Here is a 20029-nt window from a genome sequence, read left to right on the forward strand (position 1 = left end):
AGACTTGGATACTGAAATCACTGCCGTGGGGTTTGGGGGAGCCGAGTAGGGAGGGCACGTGAGCAGATCCCCTGGAAGGCCCAACCTCCAACAGACAAGGACAGCTTCCCTTTTGATCAGGTTCAATTTTGACTTTATTCAAAGAAGGGGTTCCAATGTTTTTAAAGTTTGAAAACCACCCATCTAGTTTCGTTCCCTTATTCAAATGAGGAATCGAGGTCCAGAAAGTGAAGAGGACTTGCTCAGGGTCACCCAGAAAGATAGGGGTGAATTCCCAAATGGACATCATGGTTCTGGATTCCTGGGCCACCCTCCTGCTATGTACATCAGGGTGATGCCACCCCAGCATTTCAGATGTGGAACAGCCAGGCTTAAAGGCAGAAAATGCAATTCCAGAAAGGACTCCAAAATGCAATGCCCAGTGTGAGCGGCTTGAGAGTGTTGCTTTAAAAGTTGAGATGGACCTTAAGGAGAATCCCTGAAACCTGTGGAAATGGCAGCATCTTCCTTTCCATAGTTACGAGATTTTTCTGAGAAGCAGCACCATGGAGTGGAAAGGGTGCCAAAGAGGACCAGGCGCCCTCAGCTCCAGTCCTTCTTAGAGGCTTTCAGGCCTCAGGCAAGCGCTTTACTCTCGGAGCCTGGTTTTCTTCATCTGTAAAGGGGGAGGGACATTAATGCTTATCCTGCCTGCCGTCCCAGAAATGGAAAATGACCACAGACAGGACAGTGTTTCTTGAAATTTAACAACTATCCACATGTGAGATCCCAATTCTGATTTTAAAAAATTTTAGTCACCTAGGGGGTCTATTTTTTTAGGCCAGATATTAAATATTCTCCTTTTTTCTTTCTTGATTAAAAGAAAAGAAAGAAAGCTATATTTATGGGTAAGGTCAAAACAGCTCTAAGTAAAATGTATTCTACTACACTCTAATTCCACAGCCCAGAGAGAGCAGTTAACCCCATTTTTACAATTTGATGTCCAAAAGCCAGGTCTCCACTGCCAGCTTGGTTAGAGAATGCTGGGCTTGTTAATAAGTGGACATCGTGGTCCCCAGATGCCCAGCCAAGGGGCCCTTGAGTCTGGTTAAGTGTTCCATCTAGGACTAAGTCTCTTTAAAATGGGAAAGCAGCAGGAATAACAGCTGTCCACACCTTCATATGAAGCAATGGCATTTGTTTTTGAGGGAATATTATTTTTAAAAGAATGCTAAGACTACACTTCCCATATTTTTTTCTGTAGGACCATCTTACTCCAGGATGGCAGTGTTTGAAGGGACATGGGTAACATCCAGTCCAAATACCACATTCACAGCTGAAGAGACCAAGGCCCAGAGAGGGAGGGACCTACCCAGGTCACACAAAGTTAGAGAGGTCAGGCAGAGGACAACAGGACCCTCCCCCCTCTTCCTACAACACATACTAAGTCACTAATCAGCCCTAGACAAATGAGGTAAAGAGTCACAGCTGACACACGCCTCGGTCCAGCCCTTTAGAATTACAAATATACCTAACGTGACCTTCCCTCGGAGGGAGAAGTTAAAAAAAGAATTCTCACAGAGCTATTCATTTCAGAAGTATAAAAAGGCTACATGCAGTCTGTTTTCCCAATGTTTGCCCTGCTAAAAACTACATCTGCATACGAATCTAGTTTGCATCTAATTTTTAAAAACATACAAAAGTGGTTATCTACAAACACAGTTCTTCCAATTCTTCACAAAGCAAAAAAGATCCATGACTTGACTTTTCCATCATCCTGTAATCAATGTTTCTAAGACCCTAGAAGAAAAGAGGGAAAAGAATTAGAGAAAAAAAGCCTGCTCTGTCATAGTCAACTATTAGATGTTAGATGGAAGGTGGAGGAAATGCCCCTAAATTTAAATCTCTCCCCAACCAGGAGTGGTGCTGGTGGGGAGCAGAGATGCCTGTGGGGGGGTCTAGGAAATACATGTAAGGCCAATGGATGGGCATTTCAGGGAGGCAGATTCCAGCTTAATATGCAGAAGAACTTTCAACTATTGGAAAAATCCACAGATGGTGGTTTGGTGGTAGTGAGCTCTGTGTCCCTGGAGGTATGCAAGCAATAGCCGGCCAATTCTGCATGTTGTAGAGGGAACTCACAGACTGGGCTGTGGCAATGGTATTAAAATTCCATGGCTCTGGGCTTCCCTGGTGGCGTAGTGGTTGAGAGTCCGCCTGCCGATGCAGGGAACATGGGTTCGTGCCCCGGTCCGGGAAGTTCCCACATGCCGCGGAGCGGCTGGGCCCGTGAGCCATGGCCGCTGAGCCTGTGGGTCCGGAGCCTGTGCTCCGCAACGGGAGAGGCCACAACAGTGAGAGGCCCGCGTACCGCAAAAAACAAACAAACAAACAAAAATTCCATGGCTCTTTGTGACCCCTTTGAAAACTCATTTATAATAGACTATATTCATACGCTGGTATCATTTCTGTTTTTAAAATATAAATATATGTACTTATAAATTATACATATATTTAAAACATGAAACATACATACACACATATGTACATACAGAAGTATACATACAAGTGTACAGGACAAAAAGTCTCGATACTTGACTTTTTGATACACATATATAACTATACACATATATAAAAAACTAAAAGTTAAGTATCAGGAGGGCAACTTTAAGAGCCATCTCCTCACTGAATTCCTATTTGACGATTTTACACCTTACATTTTCCTCCCTGTTTCTAGAAGCTCCAACTACTTGCAGAGCTACAGACAAGGAAGAACCTGGGAATAGACCCATGAGGCTCAGACTGTCTTCTTTGCGGGCGTGTTTTCACCTGGGTGCTGTCATAGTGACCACGTCTGCTCTCTTAGCACCCTCACTGGGCGGACTTGGAGAAATAGAAAAAAATAGGTGGTCTTTTTCACCTGACGGACATCCATAACACTCACAGCTCTTGACTTTGCATGCTAGTGGGAAGCCCAGTGTGATACGTGTGTAGAACATACCACAGGGTCTACCTGCCAATTTTGTAATATGTTCCTACTCTTGGTTTGCATTTCTCTGATTTCCTTGATTCATGTATTTTTCTTCTTATTTATTATGCATCTTATGATTCATCTCAATCTCCCATGACACAGGTGTACAAATACTGCAGATGACTTGGAACATGCACATTACCCCCTCACATGTGGTCATCTGGACCCAGGAAGCGGGCGGCTCTGTACTGGCTCCGATCCACCACGGTGACTGTGCCGTGCGACTGGGCCTCCCCGACCGCGTTGGCTGAATGGCACTGGTACACCCCCTCGTCTTCCTTCCTCAGAGGGTTGATCTAGAAGTTAAACAGGCAAGTTTGTACAGTCATATATGGCACAGCAAAATCACTTATTTAGTTCTTAATGATTCTGAACACTTACTCCTTTTCAAAATAAGACAGAGCTCACCCTCTCTTTCTCTTCTTGCCTTGGCTGCCGAGAAAGAGTTAAACTTCCTTCTCAGTACCCTCTCTATCCTGGCTCTCATTTTAATGTTTCCTCTGCATTTCTGCCTTTTACTGTGAGCTACCTGGTCCTTTTATTGAAGGTGATAGGTATAGATTCCAAGGAAAATACTGCAAACTAAAAGAACAAAACTCTACTGACCACAGAATAGCCCACAGATGCTCCCAATGGAGGCAGCCTTTACAAAATAACACCAGAGACAACCTTCCCTCACCTCTCCTTGTAATAAAAGGTGGGGGGGTGGAATACGCTTGATGTGAAAAAGCCATGGACCCAACTGCATTCTGAGTCTCTGAGCTGGGTGGAGAAGTTGCCCACGCTGGCCGAGATGGGGGTGGAATGAGGAGGACACCCTCAAGAGCCCGTCTCACGCCCCTGCAGAGGAGATCCACGGCAGCTCCCTCCTCTTACTTTCTCTCGTCATAACAGCTTCTCTCAACTGTGAGTCACTACAGACTGGAGAGGGTTTGTGCACCCCATCTCATTTTGATCCCATGGTGGCTGAAGGCGGAGCATCGTTATCCTCACATTACAGGAGACTCACAGGTAAGTCACAGACTGTTAGGGTCACTGGACATAGTCCAGTCCAAGGCCCTCTTTTTATGGTTGTGGACGCTGAAGCTCTGAGAGGTAGGGTAACTAGCCCCACGAGGGCCCCCATCTCGTCACTCCATCGCCCTTTCAAACACAGGGTGTTCCCTCTTCTCAGCCAAACTGCCACACGTGGCATAGAAGAGCCCTGGAGGAGGATGCGAATCTGCCATCTTCCCTCTTTATCAGCCATGTGGTCTCAGGCAAGTGTATTAGCTTCCTATGGTTGCTGTTGCAAATGACCACACGTTTAATGGCTTAAGACAACACAAATTTATTATCTACAGTTCTTGAGGTCAGAAGTCTGAATGGGTCTCAGTGGGCTAAACCCAAGGTATCAGCAGGGTTGCCTTCTTTCTAGAAGCCCTAAGAGAAGCATTCTAGAGGCTGCCTGCAGTCCTTGGCCTGTGGCCCCCTCTTGCATCTTCAAAGCCAGCAACAGTAGTTCATGTCTTCTGACACTGCCATCTCTCTGGCTCTCTCTCCTGCCTCCCTCTTCCACGTTTAAAGGACACCTGTGATTATATCGGGTCCACCCAGATAACCCAGGATAAACTTATTAAAGTCAGCTGGTTAACAACTTTAATTCCATCCTTATTCCCCTCTTGCCACACAACATACCATATCCACCAGTTCCAAGGATTAGCACATAGACATCTTTCCAGGGCCATGATTCTGCCTACCTCTGAAGATCACTTCTGCTCTCAGGGGTTATACTACCTGCCCTGCTTTCCTCTCAGTTACTGTAGGGTCCAAGGAGAAATGGATCAGAGTATTTGAAAGGTGTAACACGTTATAGAAATATAAAAGGTGCTTTATAAGGGCCAGTCAATAATAGCCAATAATCCTAAACAAATGAGATACTCACCAAAACCCAGGCCGTGGCTGCATGGTCAGAAGGGCCCCCTTGCACCTGGACAGCTATATTCACGTGGTCCCCAGGCAGGTCCTTCAGCACCTGGGTGCCCTCAGGAGACCGTGTGACCTACAGAGGACAGAAAAACCAGGAGTGATTTAGAAAAAGCATTTCTGGATAAGGACCACCCCACAGACACCCTCTTTGTCTTCACCCTCCTGCTGACTTGAGGGCTGAGACCCTAGTATCTCTTACTCCTATTAAATGCCAGTTTCTTCCTAAGCCTAAATGTATGTACAGATAGTGCCCCCTGCTGGACTGCGAAGATGTAGACACCACCACTATCAGAATCTCATTGCCTTTCTCAGGGCTGTTGAGATAAGGGGACAACATATGCCAGTCTCTCAAAAACTGAACTGCAGAAAGATCTAGTTTTGGAATAGGATTGGGTCATTTGCCACCAGCCAAGTCTTTCTAAAACCCAGATCCAGTGAAGGAAGCTCTAACTTCATCCCAGCTGACCTAGGCTAGATAAACAGCAGAACTTCCTGGACAGCTAAGTGGCAGAGGGAGCAAATAGCAACACCCCTTCTCTGGGGAGAGGTTTGGGGTAAAGGTTTTGAGGCATAAGTCTGGAGGCAGAGGAGTGGAACATAGGTTTTTTTTTAATCCTCCAATTCACATATAAACACACACACCCTTAAAAAACATTTATACCCCCCCCCCAAACACACACACACACACAGAGAAGTTCTTGGATATAAATACCTTCCTCCATGTGACAACTGGGGCAGGCACAGCTCTCACCTCACAGGACAGGGACGCCTGTGCCCCGGTGACATTGTGAACACTCCGGGGTGGAGTGATGACCACAGGAGCTGGGAGAAGAAGACAAGGGAAGACAGCCTTGACCCTGATCAAGCCCCCCACATCTAAGATACCGTGCCTGCAGAGAGCATGTTGGGGCAGATGAGAGCTCCCCACAGAAAGGACACACTCATAGGCAAGGAATCATAGAAGAGAGTTTTCTTAGACCTGGAAGGATGCCTACTTGTTTCCTCCTACATTGCCTTTGTTCTACCAACAGGAAAACAGGGATCCAGAGAGGAAAGGCGACTTCTCAAAGTCGCCCAGCATGTCTGTCTGTGGTCTCATCACACTGCCTCCCAGGATCCCTTCCAGAACCCCAGCTGCCATCTGCTTACAGCTCAACTACACTGACCGTGTGCCAGGCTCCGGGAGGGGCTGGTGTCACTTCACCCACGGCAGAGTCTTCTACCAGATGGGCTTTTCTCCTTCCGCATGGAGAGCATTTCAAAGAATAACGCCACGCAGAACAGCTGCCCTCACTCCCTGCTGAGACCCCCTGCGGTTCAAGATGCTCATTTGCATATCACAGGCTCCACACACCTCCTCATCCCCATCCCTGAGGGCAAAACTGCAGGCATGGACACCGAGCCTCGCTGCATGGAGAAAGGTAATCAGGGAATCCAGCAATGTGGTGCTAGTCTGCCAGCATGCTACAGAAAGGACAGGGCGGGTGTGGGCTCGCTGGGTGGGACAGGAGAGCATGTGGCATTTGAGTTAGACATTCTTAGCTGATACTCCACTCTCTGCCCTTCTCCCTGTGTCTGGCATCTGCTCTGCTAAGACTGGAACTAAAAGAATCAAGTCCAACTGCTTCAGCTTTCAGGCCCTCCGTCCGGCCCTCAGTGTACCTGCCTGCCCTGCCCTGCCTTCCCTCTACGTGGAGTGCACCCCCAGCTCCCATCCTGAGGGCCTGGGGTTGTGTCCTAGTCCAGGACCAGGGCGTCTGCCCCCTTTGACTTGCTGAAACCCAGCCTGCCTTGCAGTGCAGGTGCTTCATCTCGTCTCACAGACCCACCCTCGCAGCTGGCCCCGTGGGGTCTTGGGCAAGGCACAGTGTGGAGGCTTGGTGAGGAGTATGCTCTCTGCTCAGGTTTGCTGTCTGTAAGATGGGGATAATACCCCCTGCTTCACAGGGCTGTTGAGCTGATCTTACCACGTGATGTGTGTGAAAACTGAGGGTTTGAGTTAACACAATATGCAAGTGGGGGGCAGGGTAGGCCTGTTAAACAGATGACTCTGCGAAGAAACCCACGACAAAAGAGCAAACACATTCACCCTTGGGCCATCAAAATGCAGAGTTCACGACTCTTGGGGTTTCACCTGGGGACTCATGGACATCCCTGCAGCCCTCCACAGGCCAGCCTTGGAGAGGGAAAGGGCCCTAGCCCAATTAGGTGGGGCTGCAATGAAAAAGAACAAAGGGAGAGAGACAAAAGGCTGGAGCAAGAGCATGGAGGGAAGGAGTGAAGGGGCGCAGAAATGAGACTGGCCTGGCCCCTCCAGACTGACTGGGAAGCAGACCCTGTCAAACTGGTGCCAAAAAATCTCTGGGAAAGAGTCTTAGAGCTATGGAGTCTCAAACTGGAGGGGCCCAACTCCCCAAGAGCGTGTGCCTGACTGTCTGTGACGGGCTCATCTAGTCTTCACTTGCATGCCCCCAGTGATGGAGAGCTCACTACCTATGAAGCCAGGTCCTTCTGTCCTTGGCTCTGCTGGTAAGAAAGCTTGTTCTCACCTGGAGCTAAAACCCACCTCCTGTAACTCCCACCTGTTGATCTCAGGGGTGCCCTCAGGAGCCCCACAGCACCCTGAGTGCCTCAAATAGCTTCCAGTGAGTTGAATATAGACCCTGCCCTCCTCACCACCAGGCTGCTTTCTTCCCCCTCAGCCTGATCATCTCACTCCTTCAGCTGTGACCAATTGAACGCCCTCCAAGCACCACACTGCTACCCACAGCCCCGAGTGTAGCCAGTTCCCTGAATGAAATAAGGTTCTAGGCTTCTAATATTGCCCAACGTGACCCAGCCACCTGCTGACCGCTACAAAGAACCACAGCACCGCTGCTCTCTGGCGGAGCCCCATCTGCAATGGACGACAAAGAATGTCTAATTTATTCACATCCTCCTGCCAGCATTACGTCCTTTGGAGCCCAAACCAGTCGTCAAATGGCTCGCTGTGGGAACAATCAGAACTGCATCTTATTCCAAAGCCCTCAGTAGATTCCAAAGGGACACTCAATCAACATGTTTTACTTTCTTTCATGTAGAGTCATAAATTTTAAATGAGATTTCATCAATCCCTTTCAGGCCTAAATGAATAAGCCAGTAAATCACATTTCATCTTTCTCTCTCTGCATTTCCCTTTTTCCATAACTACAATTAAGAAAGAACATCTTGGAAATACTGCCTTTGCTACTAATTTCAAGGCAGAAAATAGCACTTCTTTTCCAAAAGAGCCCCCTGCTTTTGGTGATAAAGTGACGTTCAAATTTTGATTTATTTTTAAATGTACATACAGTACATTCATTCCTTCTAGTATACAGTTCTAAGTTTTGACAAATGCATAGGCCGTGTAACCACCACCATACCCAAGACATAGCATTGTTCAGTTATCTTGAAAAATGTCCTCATGTTGCTTAATCTGTTTTTAATTTTAACATCTGACTTTAAATTTAAAATACTTTTATCGGGGCTTCCCTGGTGGCGCAGTGGTTGAGAGTCCGCCTGCCGGTGCAGGGGACGCGGGTTCGTGCCCCGGTCCGGGAAGATCCCACATGCCGCGGAGCGGCTGGGCCCTTGGGCCATGGCCGCTGGGCCTGTGCGTCCGGAGCCTGTGTTCCACAACGGGAAAGGCCACAACAGTGAGAGGTCTGTGTACCACAAAGAAAAATAAATAAATAAAATACTTTTATCCATAATAGCTCTTTACAATCAGTCATCATTATCATGATAGTATTTTTTTTTTTTTTTTTTGCGGTACGCGGGCCTCTCACTGTTGTGGCCTCTCCCGTTGTGGAGCACAGGCTCCAGACGCGCAGGCTCAACGGCCATGGCTCACGGGCCCAGCCGCTCTGCGGCATGTGGGATCTTCCTGGACTGGGGCACGAACCCGTGTCCCCTGCACTGGCAGGCGGACTCTCAACCACTGCGCCACCAGGGAAGCCCCATGATAGTATTAATGGTAATAATATCACCCTTCTGCTTACAGGCTTAAGCCATTCAATCCTTCCAGCAATCTCCCCAGCTGCCAGATGGAGGAGCTAGCCAGGGTTACCCAGCCTTAAATAGCAGGGTGAGGCTATAAGCCCAGCGGTCTAGCTCTGAGCTCTGTCCCACACCATCCTGCCTTCTAAAATGACACTTCCATGTCTGCTACTCCTTTCATCCTCACACCAGCCCTGTGAAGTAGGTGCTTTTAGCCCCACTTTACAGATGAGAAACCCAAGGCTCAGAAAGGTGAAGCACCTAGAGGAGTGAAGATGCAAACCCAGGCACACTGATTCCATTAATTCCACATGGATTTTTAAAGTGAAACATTTAGCCATATGGACTCCATTCCAGAATAAGAAAGAGTTCCTTAGGGATTGTGTTGGGGGCCCCCAAGATAAGTCCCAGGATCAATGATTTGCTACAAGGACTCACAGGACTCGGCACAGTTTATTCACAGCTGGGATTTATTACAACAAACAGAAACAAAGCAACTCAGCAGAGGAAAAAGAGGCTCATGGGGCAAAGACCTGGGAAGCCAGGAGCACACTTTGAGGAGCCTCTCCCAGTGGAGTCACACAGGACGTGCCTAATTCCCCAGCAATGACTTGTGACAACACGTGTGGCATGCCCTCTACTAGGGAAGCTCACTAGATATTCAGTGCCCAGGGTTTTTATTGGGGTCCAGTCCCCCAGCCTCTGCCTCCTACGTACCAAACTTCCAGACTCCCAAAAGTAAAGCAGGTGTGCAGCATAAACTATGCTGTTTGTACAGTGAGCTACTCTTAGCAGTTCTGGAAACGGTGGGAAGCCTCCCCACATCCAAATTCTCAGACACCAGCCAAGGGTCAACCTCGCCAGCAGGGCTTTCTAAGGATAACAGTCTCAGGCCTGCTATGTTTACTCTTCTCTGCACAGAAATGAAACTCTCTATAATCACCCCAGGGAACAGCTCTTGTGAAGATACCATTAAATGGGCAATGTGTCCTTAACCCTGGCAGGACATTCCCAGTCTTACTGTCCCCAAGGGCTCATTTGAGTGTGGCGCTGGGGTCCTCCACATATGACTACCACAGGCAGGTTCAATCCTGTCTCTGCCACACTCCAGTTTCTTCTTTAAAGTGGGCGCAAGAGTCCATTCTCTCCACTGCCCTCTACATAGGCTGTTGTGAGGACAGTAACAAGACCTCTTGCCAACTGTAAAAGGCTTCCACGGAGGGACCTGAGGACTCCGCAGGTTGTGCTACCCCAAAGGGTAGTCTCCTCGAAGATGCCTTGCCTGCTCAAGACCCTCTATTGACCTCTGGTGAGTGGGCCTATCGGTCGGGCCCTGCCTGAAGGCTCCAGAGGCTGTGGCCCATAGCCCTCACTCTGGCGAGCCCGGGGCACAGCCTCTCACCTTACTGCTGCCCGAGCTGCCACACTCCTGGAAGAGCCAGGGCTCTCCTTTCTACCTGCCTTTGGCAAGAGTCATGTGGCTTTCAGGAGGGAGGATGGTGTCTGGTCAGCCCGGTCTGTGAATGTGCCAGCTTTGTCTCCTTAGTTCTTCCTTGCTAAACACTTGTTTCCTTCTGCTTATATCAGCAACAGCCCTGGAAATGCTAGGATGGCACAAACCCACCCATCAGGTAACAGAGTAGTCACCCAGGTGGGCACTGGGGGTGGGCCAAATAGCACCAAGGGAAACTCAAATGCCCGGGGGCCTGGTCGCTAACCATTGGGCAAGTTGCTAACAATTTCCTCCTTATCTGCAAATGAGGATAATGACTGTGGCCCTACATCCTCCGGGGTGAAGAGAGAGAATGAATGTGACTGTGCTATTAACCCTGTGGATCTATACAAATAAAAGGGATCGATATTGCTAAGTGTGTGGGGATCTGTCCCCCCACCCCATCAACTGAGTGTCTTTGATGGCTGGAATGAAAGATCTTCCTTAATGCCTCTGAGATTTCTTTAAAGTTAATGGCGCTCGGGAAGGAAAGAATATCAAAAGTCATCCGCCAGGAACCCATCTGCTCCTATGAAAAAAGCACACAACCAAAGACTTTAATAATCAACACACTGAACAGCCCTGATAATTTATGCTAATAGTCAACGTGAGGATGTGGAACCAGAAACAGCTTAATCCGGCTCCCTGCAGCCTATGCCTCAAGCCCCCTCCCTCGGCATGAAAGGCTTTTGAGCACGAGGCGCCCCCCCTTCTTTGTCCCTCTCACAAAGTGGTATTCGCTGCCTCTCCTGGTTACCTGGTAACACACGCCTTGCACAGACTGAGGTTTCTAAGTGCAGCTGGAATTTCAACCGAGGCGAATTTTCTAAGATTTTGGATCTCGAGAGCTCACTGAAGCTTCAGGGGCTCAGTGCCCCCACGGGCACTGGCACGGGACCCCGTTCCTATTTAATGCAGGATTCAAAAACACGACCTCAACCTGCTTTCTGCAGGATCCCAACCTCCTCCCAATGCTAGCAAACAGTCAGGGTGCATACATGGAACAAAGCAGCCTTTTATTTTATTTTATTTATTTTTGGCTGCGTGGTATGCAGGATCTTAGTTCCCAGAACAGGGATTGAACCCATGCCCCCTGCAGTGGAAGCGTGGAGTCCTAACCACTGGACCACCAGGAAATTCCCCCAAAGCAGCCTTTTAAAGTAATGATAACAATAACAATTACAGTATTGTTACTGATAATGACAGTAACAACAACGCCATGCCACCTTACTGTTGAGAAATGGAACTAATAACTCAGTACAGAATGAAGCGTCACCCTGCAGCATGGCACTCAAGGCCTGCAATAAGCCTGCCCCAGAGTACTCTGGGTATCATCTCCTCTGCCAACCATCCCACTGGGTACTGCCCACGGGTCCACTGTTCACACTCGCCCCAGGATCTCCTACCTCCTTGTATTCGTTCATGCTGTGCCTCCCCATCCCCCCTTCTCAACCCAGGAATTTTCTACGCATCCTTCAAGGCTCCTCTCAGATGCCTCCCCTTCTGTGAAGCTATACCTGTTCCTCTCAGGAGCCATCACCTGGTGCTAAACAGAGGAACCAGCAACAAGCCTTGGGGGAAAAAAGGAAGGTGGATTCAGACTGAGAAACCCTGAAGATTCAAGGGTAGCCAATTTGCAGCACCTTCCTAATCAGATTGCCAGAGGGCTAGAGGTGCATGGCCCCATCTGAAAACAGCCAGGAAAACTCAGGCTGGAGCCCCACCTCAGCTGGGAACTAGTCATGTGGCTCCAGGGAATTCTCTTCTGCCTGCCTCAGTTTGCCCTTCTATTAAATGGGAGTGAGACCTGGCCAGGGTAGTTGTAAAAATCAAGGAAGAAGATGGAATGCAAAAGCGATTTCCAACAGCAAAGAATTATTCTTATGTGGAAACACAGTGGGTCTTCAATATATGTGTGTTGATCAAAGGATTACTCTCATTATTAGCATTTTGGGGCGTTTCAGAGAGTAGGAGGAAAGGTCAGAATTTAAGCCTGAAAACTGTTTCCAAATGCCCGTCAGAGGCATGGGTAAGAACACTTCCCACACTGCGGGAACCTGATATTTACGGAGGCCTCATTCCGTTAAAGTCAGGTGCTTGCTTATTGAAGGCACAGGTGAGGACTGAGGAGGGGTGATTTTATTACCAATATTGAAGCAGAACAGCTGCTGCTCTGACTCAGTCTGTTTCCCTTCAAGCGAGGTCCCCAGGGGCATTGTTAAAAAGTGCTCCTGCCAAGTCATCTGGATAAAGGATGGCTTGAGGGCAGCACAGAATGAGGTGCTGCCTTCCCTGGCTGGAAAAGATCCCCCGTCCACACCTTCATGCTTCACCAGGACACAAGGGCATAGGGGCCACACAAACATTTCAGGACAAAACGAGATGGGAAAACAGTGCCGGGGTCTGGATAGTGGCTGATGACACAATCGCTGGTAGGGAAGGAGAGCAAAATTCTGGGGAGGCCCGACGCCTGTCACTAATGGGATTGTTAAGAGCAGCTTCTGAATTGCCTCTGTTTGGCCCTGTGAACATCTTTACTCCCAGGGCCTGTGCCTGGGGTGGGCTCAGAGCCCACAGATCAGAGTGGAGGGGCTGTCACATTTACTTGTCATTTGGTAATTTTCAATGAATTAGGGGTATGGGGCTTCCATCTGCCATCTGGCTGCACTCTGGTAACCATGACAACGGCCACCTGCCTGACTTAACACTATCAAGTCCTGTCCTGAAACAGTACTGAATAGGGTGCCGGGGACCCGGAAGCTAGCCAGGCTTTACAGATCACCCTGGATGAGTCCCCTGCCCCATGGGTCTCAGTTTCCTCTGCATAACAGCAGATTTGGTCTAAATGCCTTCAAGGCAGCTGTCTCTTAGGAACAGAATACCAGCCCAGGGAGGAATCATCTGAGACCATCAGCACCGGTTAGAGTCTGGGGACCTGGTCAGCATTTCTCATGTCTCCTGCATGTGAAGTGAAAGTGTTACCTGTCTGGAAACAAAGAGACCTGCCTGTGAATTAACTGCTGAGGAAAGCAGATTGTAAAAGCAGGTGACAGGAACGAGAAGAAAGGAGACAGGACTGTTTAAATGCCACAGGGCAGAAACAAAGGTTTGAAGTGGAGGAACCTCTACAGTGGCTCCACAGGGGCTGACACAGCCCCTGGAAGGAACCAGCCCAAGGCTGCAGCCAGGGAAACACCAGCCAGCTCTCTCCTCCACTGCGAGCCCCAACCAGGAACAGCCAGCGGTGACCTTCCTGTGCTTTGGGGGCTGCCTCAGACCCCACAGTGGGCAGCACATTATTTCCAAGTTTCCAGGGACAGGGGCCTTCTTGCCTTATCTCCAACAACCCGTTGGGTCTCCTGGACTTGAGGGCATCTAACTGGGATGCTTGTGGGGAAATAATACTAGAAATTTCCCAAGGCTGGAAAAGGCCGCCCCCACCCCACCCCCCACCCCCCCTTAAGGCTTCCTTGTTAGAGCTGAAGTCATTACACTGACTGAAACATTTAGGTCTGGACTTGGTCTCCAGTCCCAGGCCAGAACCCCAAGCTGGGGCTCCTTGGGACTCTGCTGCCACAAGCTCACCTAAACTTGCCACTGGCCCCTCCAGGCAGCCTAGACAAGGGGCTTTTCTCCAAAATTTAATGGGCCAGCAGGGTGCTTTGCTGGGCATCCCTATACTGATATTTTGGTTTATTTCTGTTTGATTTTTTAAAAATTACATATAGAGGGTGAGCAAAGATGGCACCCATAGATGGTTTTATTGTGATGTGAATGAAGCTTACGTTTCTAGGTCCCAAGCAATTAATCATCTTCTATTACTTTACTTAAAGTGGGACCCTCCAAATTATATAAGCCTTAGCCTCACAAAACCTGGGTCTGCCCCTGATGGCACCATAATCTTTTCAGAGCTTAGGTCTCCCAAGGTCTTATCTGTCCTGGGTGGGGGCTTCCTCAAGACTCCCAGCAGGGCCCCGCCCTACACTCACTGAGTCCTGGTGCTCTGATCCCCTGACTCCTGAGTCCCAGTCTGGAGCTCTAGCTCCCCCTCCTCCAGCATCTCCCTCCTCCAGCATCTCCATTTGCCCTCCCTCTTCATTCAAACAACCTACCTCCCGCCAGGTAAGGCCGGACCCCAGGGATTTGGACCCAGTAGGAACACCCTGCTCCCCAAACTCCCAGTCTCCTGGAGGCAAACATGCCAGGCCTGGAAATAACTACCAGCAATTACTTAAGTACCAAAAGGGACAGCAGGCTCATCAAAATTACGACCAACTCGGTGGCTGGTGTCTCCATGGGTTTGGTAAGGAAGGGTACAGATGTGGATTCCTGCCCCGGCCTCCTTAAGTAACTGGCCAGGTAAGGAAAAACTGACCCGAGGGAAAACTGAGGCCCGTGCAGTGCTGTCCATCGCGGTGCACGGGGTCATCCTTCACCCCACAGCCCAGAGGGTCGGGGGCCCTCTTTCTTTACCCGCCCCAGCAGTGCAGGGCAGAAGCCGGACTCACCAAATTCGCAGGGTCCGTCCCGCGCCTTGTGCAGGTGGCCGGGGTGCGCGCGGGGCACCTGCCGGGCGCGCAGGCGCAGCGCGCAAACGCTGGGGTACGAGCGGCCGTCGGAGCCGCAGACGGCGCCGCGCTGCGCGCACACGCAGAGCCCAGTGCCCTCGGGCCCGGCCCCCGCGGCGCGGCTCGCGCACACCAGCCCGGGGCCGCAACGCACGCCGGCCCACCCCCCGCAGCTCGCGCCCTCGGCGCCCAGGCAGCGCGCGCAGCAGCCGCACTCGTCGCGCGCCGCGATGCTGGGCGCGGGGCAGCGCGCGGGCTCGGGACAGCGCTCCGGCCGGCACGGATCGCACTCGGGGCTCTGGACGCCCGCGCCGCGGAGCCCGAGGCCGGGTGCCAGCTGCGGCTGCAGCAGAAGGAGCAGCAGGAAGAGCACAGGTGAGCGTGGCATGGTCCGCTCTGGGACGGCAGTGGCGCCTCTGCCTGGAGCTCCGCTCAGCGAGCGCGGCGCCTCCACCCCGCCCGCCTCGCGGTCGCTGATTGGCCGGGCCTGCACCGCGGGGCTCCCGCACTCGGCTGCTCGGCCCCGGCCTAGCGCGTCCCGGTAGGCTCCTGGCCCGGCCCAGGTTCCGAGCTGGAGGGGTGTTCTGAGACACGCTCTCCGACAACCAATGGGCTCTTGGAGACCCAGTCGGGGCGGGAACTTGCCCGAGGTCGCTCTGGTAGAGCAATGATTGGATGTACGGTCTCCGGATCCGAGGCTAGCTCCAAGTACTATTCCACTTAATCCAGAAGGATGCGCTCTTTTATTTTATTTTGCATTTAGTAGTTTTCTAAGTTTTATTTTAAAAAGGGAATATATAGTTTAAAATTTCAAAGTTTACAAATGGATGTAACTATGAAATGAGGGCTTCCCTTCCACCCTATGACTCAGTATTCCATCCCCCAGCTTCAAGAGGCTACACCTTTTATCAGGTTTTTGGGTATCTTTCCAGGAATTTTGTATGTTTATAAAACCACGTATGATTGCATGGCCCCTCCCTTTAAACACACACACACACACACACACACACACACACAAAAGCATGCTCTACACATTACTCTGCACTTGGTTTTTCTACCCACGGTATTTCCCATAGTTTCCCCACCTCTTACCATCTGTGAAACTGACCGTCTTGTAAATACAATCAATGGAGTGGAGTTTAACTGGCTTTTTTCCGCCATAATGCTACATAAAGTCATGGTGCATCTCAAAGTCAGCAGTGACTTTGGCTGTGATGAGATGGTGATACATTTTGGATTGTCCTTGGACATTTTAACTTTGCAAAGTGTTTAACTGCACAAAAACGTAGTTATTTAACCAGTTGTTTTCAGTACTTCTGCTACTGCAAATAATGCTCAGATGTCCTGGAGCACAAGTGGCAGCGTATCTGTGACATAGTGGGGTGTGCGTGTTGGGAAGACGCAGTGGAACAGGTTCTTTCAGTCAGATTTTTATTCCTGTGGCCCCTGTGCTTGCGCAGAGTCAGACTCTGCACCCCGTCCGTGGCCCAGTCCTGGCAGGGGTCCCAGACAAGAAACCCAAGGGAGTCTTGATTGCTGGAGTTTAATGTGTGGACAGATGAAGACACTGGATGGAAGGAAGGACTTGTTGACCAGACTTTACGAGTGGCTTTTCATGCCTTCAACCCCTAGCCTTCATTTGCCCTGTGCTGTTTTCTTTATTTTCTGAATTTCTAGAGATGGAGGAAGCCTCTTAGAGTCTGGGAAGACCAGCTACAGTACTCTTGTGTGATATCCATTTTGCTTTTCAAGTTCCTTTCCAGTTTGCAGCTTTCAGGAGATGTCCTTATTCCCAAAAGGAGCCCCTGAAGAGGCCACTTTATGTAGTGGTCAGAGCAGGGCCAGCTGCCTGGCCTGCTCCAGCTCTTCCCTTGCAAGCAGATACATAGAACAGGTACAGGCAAGCACCATGGGAGTGGTGGTAGATGGTGATAAGGACTAAGTATAATAATGTTGGTATAGCACTCGACATGGCTCTCACTACTTATTAGCAATTGATTTCATCCAGGAGGCTGCTGTCTTTACCTGGAATGGTCTTTAAAAGTGCTCACACCCCTTGACCTTCTACACCCTTCTATAAGCCTCTCCTAAGGAAATATCACTATGTGTGAAGATTTCATTCTGGAGTTGGTCACTACAACAAAATATTGGAAAAAACCTAAATGCCCACTGATAGGCAATGATTAAATAAATTATGGTATATCCAACAATAAAGGATTATCTGAGCATTGAAAATGAGGAAGGAGAGGTAGCTTAATTACAATGAAAAGATGTTTGTAATATATTGTTCAGTGAAATAGCAATGATAAATTGCATGTCTAGTATGAAGGCATATTTGTAAATATGTGGTTTTGTATGCATGCAGAAATTCAAGATAGTTTAATGATGTAAAGGAAACAATTATAATGTTAAATGGAACAAAGCAGGGCTTGAAAACAAAAGAGATAAGCTCCATGCTGGTTTTCAGAAACATCCTTCCTAGTGAGTTCAAACTTTCAAATGGGTATGGCTGTCCAAAGTGAGAATGGACTGCTCCAGAGGTAGTGAGCTCCCTGTCAGTGGAGGAGTTCAAGGATGGCAGGGAGTGTGGAGGGGATCAAAACATCAGGGATTGGGTGAGAGGATGTCTAAGTCCTTCGAACTGAGCCACGATTCCCATGGTACAGTGCCCTGAGACCTGGACTGGATAAAAGCTGGTCGTGATTGGCAAATAAATGTACACAGGAATGATTTGCCAGCTTTTAATGCAAACATTGAGAGTGCAGTAATTGAATGGTGTCATGATGATGAAGTTAATGTGTGCTTAGTGCAGGTTGGGATACACAGTCACAGAGGCACATTTACAATGATCTACATGCCTTTTAAGTAGTAGGAAGAGCATTCTGTAAGCATGACTCAGAATTAAAGCAGAAGGCTCATTTTCCAACACTGAGCCTGTGGTATCTGGTCGGAGAAAACATTCCAAAGCTTTGAAGTTGATAGGCATCCATTTCTTTTCTTTTTTTTTTTTTTTTCATTTCCTTTTAAAAGTTGCCTGCGAGCCCATAGCCCAGCGAACTCTGGTTCCCAGAGCACCAGTTAACACTGTGGGCAACACCTGTGGGCCCATAGGATTATGGGAAAAATGGAGATGAATTCTCCCGGCAGGAAAGGGGGTTGAGGCACCTCTGCCACGTGGCAGGTATGAGCTCCCATGGCGTGAGTGTCTACCTCCTCTGCTCCCAGCGGGCACACAGGGAAAGCTGGCTAATGCCCCACTCAGGGTGGATGCACACACACCCAGCAGCTGCTAACATGGGTGTGAACGTCCCAACCGATTCACTCCTCCTGTGACTGTAGATATGAATGGCTCCGTTCATATCTAACCTGCCCTCCGGGAGTGGAGAGGGGCTCACGTGAGCAGAGGGCCCTCCATCCACAGGCCATACCCTTGAATCTCAAGCATGACAGCCAGGCAAGGCATAGAAGGTCCCCACCCAGGCTGAGGGAATATGAAAGCCCTGTCTCCAGGCCTCTGCTGGACCATTCCAGAGTGGAAGGAGAGGTGGGTTTCCAGAGAGAAGCCCATGAATGAGGGGTGGGAGTTCTAGGGACACAGATTTCAATCCAGTACTGTGTAAGAGGGAACATACAAGATGTAGAGCTCTGCAAAGATGGGGCCTCGGATGCTGAGCAGCCAAAGTAAAATGGTAGAGGGCTTTGCCCTCCTGCCATAAAAAACTATAAAACCTGGACAGATAAAGAAAACAGCTGTGTGCAGGCACTGGATAGTATTTTCCATCGTGGGGCTGTGATCCTTGAGAGGGGACACATATAACGTGAGCCCCACATCTACCCAGACCTTCCTCCTAGATAGGTTTCCCAGGCCACAATATGGGGAGGTGTAGCCCAAGCAGATGGCAGAAGGTCTCCTGGACAGATGAGGCAGAGATCAGAGTTCAGGGCTCAGGTAGCTGGGTTTTGTGGGGAGGCAGCCACAAAAGAGGGAGGAACCACAGAGAGGGAACCCTGGAAGTCGGTGTAGAAATTCCCCTTCAACCTTTGGCTGATCCTGAACCACACAGGTGCAGGGTGAGACCCGGAGGCTCCGCAGAGAGCAGCCGCTGGGAGGCTGAGGGCTGGGCGGAGGTGCTGGGGATCACACAGGCCCATCCAGAATGGAGTGCCCCAGCCCACCAGGAACCCTTCTCCAAGCTCAGAGACACCAGGCAAGCAGCTACCCACTGCAGAGGTGTGAGTTTCAGCTCTAAGAGCTCATGCCATATGCTACTAAGTTTAAATAATTCCAACCTTTCCCTTTAAAAAATATATATATTTATTTATTTATTTGGCAGCTCCAGGTCTTAGTTGTGGTACATGGGATCTTCGTTGCGGCACGTGGCATCTTTTAGTTATGGCACGTGGGATCTAGTTCCCTGATCAGGGGTCGATCCTGGGCCCCCTGCATTGGGAGTGCAGTCTTAGCCATTGGACCACTAGTGAAGTCCCTCCCTTTGTTTTTCTAGTCCTGATAGTGGTAGCTGCTTCCTGCAGTTGCTACCTCCAAATTACCTAGTTAACAATTCTTTACGTTAACTTCCTTTTTTTCCACCTGATTAGACCCTAAGTGGAGTGGTCTCAAGAAACAACCCTTAAAGATGGGTCACAATCAGAGAACCAGAGAGCTTAACTAGAAATAAGCACCAATAATAATATAAATTATTTACTAAAATAGTAAATTTATTTCTTATAAATAAATAAGGTAAATTAGGGTAAATATTGCTGAAAATGACATAAAATTTATTAATTTATTTATTTTTGCTGTGTTGGGTCTTCGTTTCTGTGCGAGGGCTTTCTGCAGTTGTGGCAAGCAGGGGCCACTCTTCACTGCTGTGCACGAGCCTCTCACTATCGCGGCCTTGCTTGTTGCGGAGCACAGGCTCTGTAGTTGTGCCTCACGGGCCTAGTTGCTCCGCAGCATGTGGGATCCTCCCA

The 20029-nt window shown here is 49.4% G+C and overlaps 1 protein-coding gene across 1 annotated transcript; it reads right to left on the reverse strand.

Annotated features, from left to right (window-relative positions):
• Nucleotides 1–1604: 1604 nt before the first annotated feature.
• IGFBPL1 (insulin like growth factor binding protein like 1) lies at nucleotides 1605–15443 on the reverse strand (the record flags this gene model as incomplete). The annotated part of the gene is made up of 5 exons (XM_081237488.1): nucleotides 1605–1779; nucleotides 3161–3306; nucleotides 4935–5051; nucleotides 5691–5800; nucleotides 14996–15443. The coding sequence occupies 5 exons, from the start codon at nucleotides 15441–15443 to the stop codon at nucleotides 1752–1754; spliced, it is 849 nt and encodes a 282-aa protein (XP_081093614.1). The 3' UTR covers nucleotides 1605–1751.
• Nucleotides 15444–20029: the final 4586 nt, after the last annotated feature.

This window comes from Mesoplodon bidens (assembly GCF_964165515.1).
Source record: "Mesoplodon bidens genome assembly, chromosome: 6".
Taxonomy (NCBI): domain Eukaryota; kingdom Metazoa; phylum Chordata; class Mammalia; order Artiodactyla; family Ziphiidae; genus Mesoplodon; species Mesoplodon bidens.